Source organism: Zerene cesonia, chromosome 8 (genome assembly GCF_012273895.1).
Source record: "Zerene cesonia ecotype Mississippi chromosome 8, Zerene_cesonia_1.1, whole genome shotgun sequence".
Classification (NCBI taxonomy): domain Eukaryota; kingdom Metazoa; phylum Arthropoda; class Insecta; order Lepidoptera; family Pieridae; genus Zerene; species Zerene cesonia.
Window position 1 is genome coordinate 1214 of NC_052109.1, and position 3696 is coordinate 4909.

Sequence of the window (3696 nt, forward strand, 5' to 3'; positions counted from 1 at the left end):
TATTATGGCGAGACGTCACGACGAAAGTCCAAGCTCTTAACCACGTGTATGAATGGAATCGAGAATGGTGAATAAAAAACGATTTCAAATACAAATGTGTGGGACTGAGGAACCGGAACGAGCTATGTATTCTTATACTATTGCATTCTCCGCGCCCTTAGGCCTTTTACTACAAACGTTAAAAAAAAAAAATAAATAAATAAATAAAAAATAAAAAAATAAATAAATAAATAAAAATAAAAGTTATTGATGAAATGTATGTTTTAATAATGTTATTACTGTGGGCAGTAACGTGTTGCATGTATTTCTTTTTTGTCACAATTTATTAACATTTTAAGTGGCGTACGGTCGATTGCAGACCGTACGCCTCTACAAATAGTTTGCAGAATTCAAATTGGGAAGGAATTAAAAAAGGATTGACGAGAGGAATAAAAGAGAGACAAGGAAGGGTAAAGAAAAGGATATGAAAAGGATGGGTTCTTCCGGTTCCCCCACTCACCAAACAAAACACAGCAGTATGCTATTTCAATCCGGTCTTCTGCGGGGGTGTGGTACTACCCCGTTGCGAGCTGGCCCAATTCGTGCCGAAGAGTGCTCGACTACCACATTCAAAATGTGTAATAAAAGTGATGTGTACAACACTAAATTCGGGTCGTCGAGGGCTATTCCAACGAAGGAAATATAAATAATATGAGAATATGTGCATAATTGTTTTATTTGACTACATAATATTATTACAGCTATCATATCTATCCTAGCTCGTGGCGCGCTACGGGGCTGGGGGGGGCGCTTCGGCGGCTGCGGCGGGGGGAGGCGCGTCGCCGGGGGGCGCGTCGCGCGCCTGCTCCATGGCGGCGGCGAGCTCGTCGTCGTCCTCGTCCTTGCCGTACAGCTCGGGAAACTGTGACATGCACTCTTGCATCACGCTGAACTTTTCGTAACAGTCGCTGCCCTTCGGTTCCGCCTCACTGAAACGCCCGTCCATTAACTTTCCCTAAGCACAATAATGTAGCGTGTCTCGTCTTCGATGTTGCAGTTAATACACAGTTATTTCTTTAATCGTCATTTCGAATGTTTTAATATCCCACCTATTGACATTTCGATGCGGGCAGATCGAATTTGACTAACATTTCTGACAAGATGCGGTCGGATACATCGGCAGGTATAAGACTGATGACAATTTTACGGTACAAAAATCCAAACATACTAAATTTGCAAATTTTAACGTTTAATCACGCTACATATACAAAATAGTATAAAAATTGGATATATACAAGAAAATAAAGCCGAGACATTTTACCCGACTGACCCACAGAGTTAGTCGAGTGATGTAAAGGTCTTTTATCGAATCTAGAATGAATAAAAGAGCGGCGTTTGAGGAAATTGTATCATATTATATAAATTTAATTTCTTTTGTTAGGAATTTGTATGGCACCTGTAGTGGAAGCAAGAAAAGGCGTCGCGGAACTGCGGGCCGCAGGGGCCGGTGGCCATGCCGCCGAGGCAGGGGCAGCCCCAGTTGATGGAGCCGTCGGGCAGGATGAGGCCGGGCGCGGGCTCGGGCGGCGCGAGCGACACCGCGCTCGGCCGCGCCAGCTCCTCGCGCGCGCCCAGCACCACGGTGTGCGCGCCGCTGCGCCACACCGTGCGCCCGGCCCCGTCGCCCCCGCCCTCCCGATGCATTCCCGACCTGCTTGCATGGGGGAACTCAGCTGGGACGGTTACAGCATAAATATATAAGTGCTTTGTTGGCTCTTAGCTTAACACACACATAATTGCATAGGATAGCATCATGGAAATACCCTCAAATATATTTTAACAAATGTATGATTTGACTGGACTGCATCTGGTAGTGAACTGGCAGGAAAAAAAATAGAACAATGTCGCATGAACAAATATGGTACTTTTTGTTTCATATTTATATAACAAAACATTAGTCTCTAGTGCATATTTTGTTTTTGATTTGATAAAGTAACTTTAATAGCAAGTTGATGGATTAACAAAACATTAAAAATATTAATTAACTGTTTGTTTCACTTTTATTATATAAAATATGTAGTGCAACTATATACATTATAAACTATGCTAGGTAATATGTCAAGGCAAACTAAAATTTTATAATTCTTGTAAGAGTTTTCTTCTTCAAACTGTAGTAATTTTCCTCATCAGCTACTTACATGATTATCTATAAATCAAATTAATGCCTGGAGTGAAGGAGCTTGATTGCAGACGTGTATTCTCTGAGATGACAAAGCAATAGCTGCTCGGAACTTCCTCAGTAACTGGGACTGCACTCGCACAAGCACCCGGGAGCCATCCACTCGCAACACATCCGCGTGGGGGACCCCCACTTCACCAAACAGTTCTCGCCCTGCGTGTTGCAACAAGCTCTGTGCTGCTAGAGCTGGCTGTTCAGAGATCCCTCTTAAAAGTATTACAATTGTATTGCATAATATATTAACATACATAATGTGTAGATATAACATATGTATACTAAAGAAATATTTTATAAAAGTATGGAAGACGTCAGTATATCATTATTGCTCATAGGCCTCTCAGAGGTTATAATATGCAGTTGATAGAATTGAATATGAACTTATAATTTTTTTAACAATATTAACAGAATGTTTAAACTTACTTCTGAATTCAACAATAATACGTAAAGATTAACGTTTTGTGTGATACAAAAAGAAAATTGTACTTATCAAGTAAAGTAAATTTTTACTTACAATCGATCCACGTCCAATTCCAAATAATAGTATCGAGAATTCATACGTGTATGTCTCGAGCTTCGTTTGAAATTATTCCTTAAATATAACTTAAAGTACACTAAATAGTAAAGAAGAAAAATTAACTAACTCGGTACCATGTATTTAGATAAATGTGACAACTGACAATTGACAGTTGACACTTGGGATTGGCTTCATGATAGGGTATGTTCCGATGTCGATTGCGACTATTGATCATTGCGGCGTCAAATTGGTTTACTGTGAAAAATTATCTTTAGTAGTCTGGTTGTATGAAAGCTTACAAATTCATAAAAAATACAAACATACCGTTGGAAAGATATCAAATAAAAATAACTAGGTTTGACACCCGTACTTTATTATTATAAGCTACTTTATTAAGTATTGCCACATTAAAGTACCTGAAAATACTTTATTTCGCATGAATTGATTTCTTCAGGATTTCGAGTTTTGTCGTAAGTGTTGAAAATTTTCAACAAATGGACTTCGATACTTGACAGCACCACATCGCTTAATCACTCGTTTTTAACAATAAAAAAATGTTTTTAAGTATAATCATAAAGAAAAATAAATTGTACTTTATTTTGAACCTATGAACTTTATTTCTTACCCATAATAAACAATATACCTTAATTGTAAAAAAAAAGGTGGCAACCCTAGGTATTTCAGATAACGCAGTGCCTGGATATGATCTTACCACCTCGGAAACGCTAACTGGTGATCCCCACGCAGATATGGGAACGAATTTTAGGGTGAACTGAGGTTCACCACAAAGACATTAACGAACAAAACTACTAAGTAGACTGTAAGATGGCGCTAAAACCAATAAATTGAGAGGGCTCCTGGCGGTAGCGTGTTTCTTTCTAATGATTTGACAATGGTCAAACAAAATATAAGACAAATTACTTCAAAGACTATCTATCTGATACATAATAATAGCATCACTATT

At 39.0% G+C, this 3696-nt stretch overlaps 1 protein-coding gene across 2 annotated transcripts; it reads right to left on the bottom strand.

Moving 5' to 3' along the window:
• Nucleotides 1–729: 729 nt before the first annotated feature.
• LOC119828530 (mitochondrial intermembrane space import and assembly protein 40-B) lies at nucleotides 730–2889 on the bottom strand. 2 transcript variants are annotated; one of them, XM_038350711.1, is made up of 4 exons: nucleotides 2730–2889; nucleotides 2178–2408; nucleotides 1436–1690; nucleotides 730–968 (listed from the first exon to the last, which is right to left on the bottom strand). In XM_038350711.1, coding segments are annotated over exons 2-4 (456 nt in total). In that variant the 5' UTR covers nucleotides 2180–2408; nucleotides 2730–2889; the 3' UTR covers nucleotides 730–769. The 2 variants fall into 2 exon arrangements, with proteins under 2 accessions (XP_038206639.1, XP_038206638.1); XM_038350710.1 differs by having other exon boundaries at nucleotides 2178–2424.
• Nucleotides 2890–3696: the final 807 nt, after the last annotated feature.

Coding starts and splice junctions, on each gene's coding strand:
- LOC119828530 (XM_038350711.1), bottom strand. Junction 969..1,435: donor TTTTCTTGCTTCCACTACAG/GTGCCATACAAA, acceptor CGGGCGTTTCAG/TGAGGCGGAACCGAAGGGCA.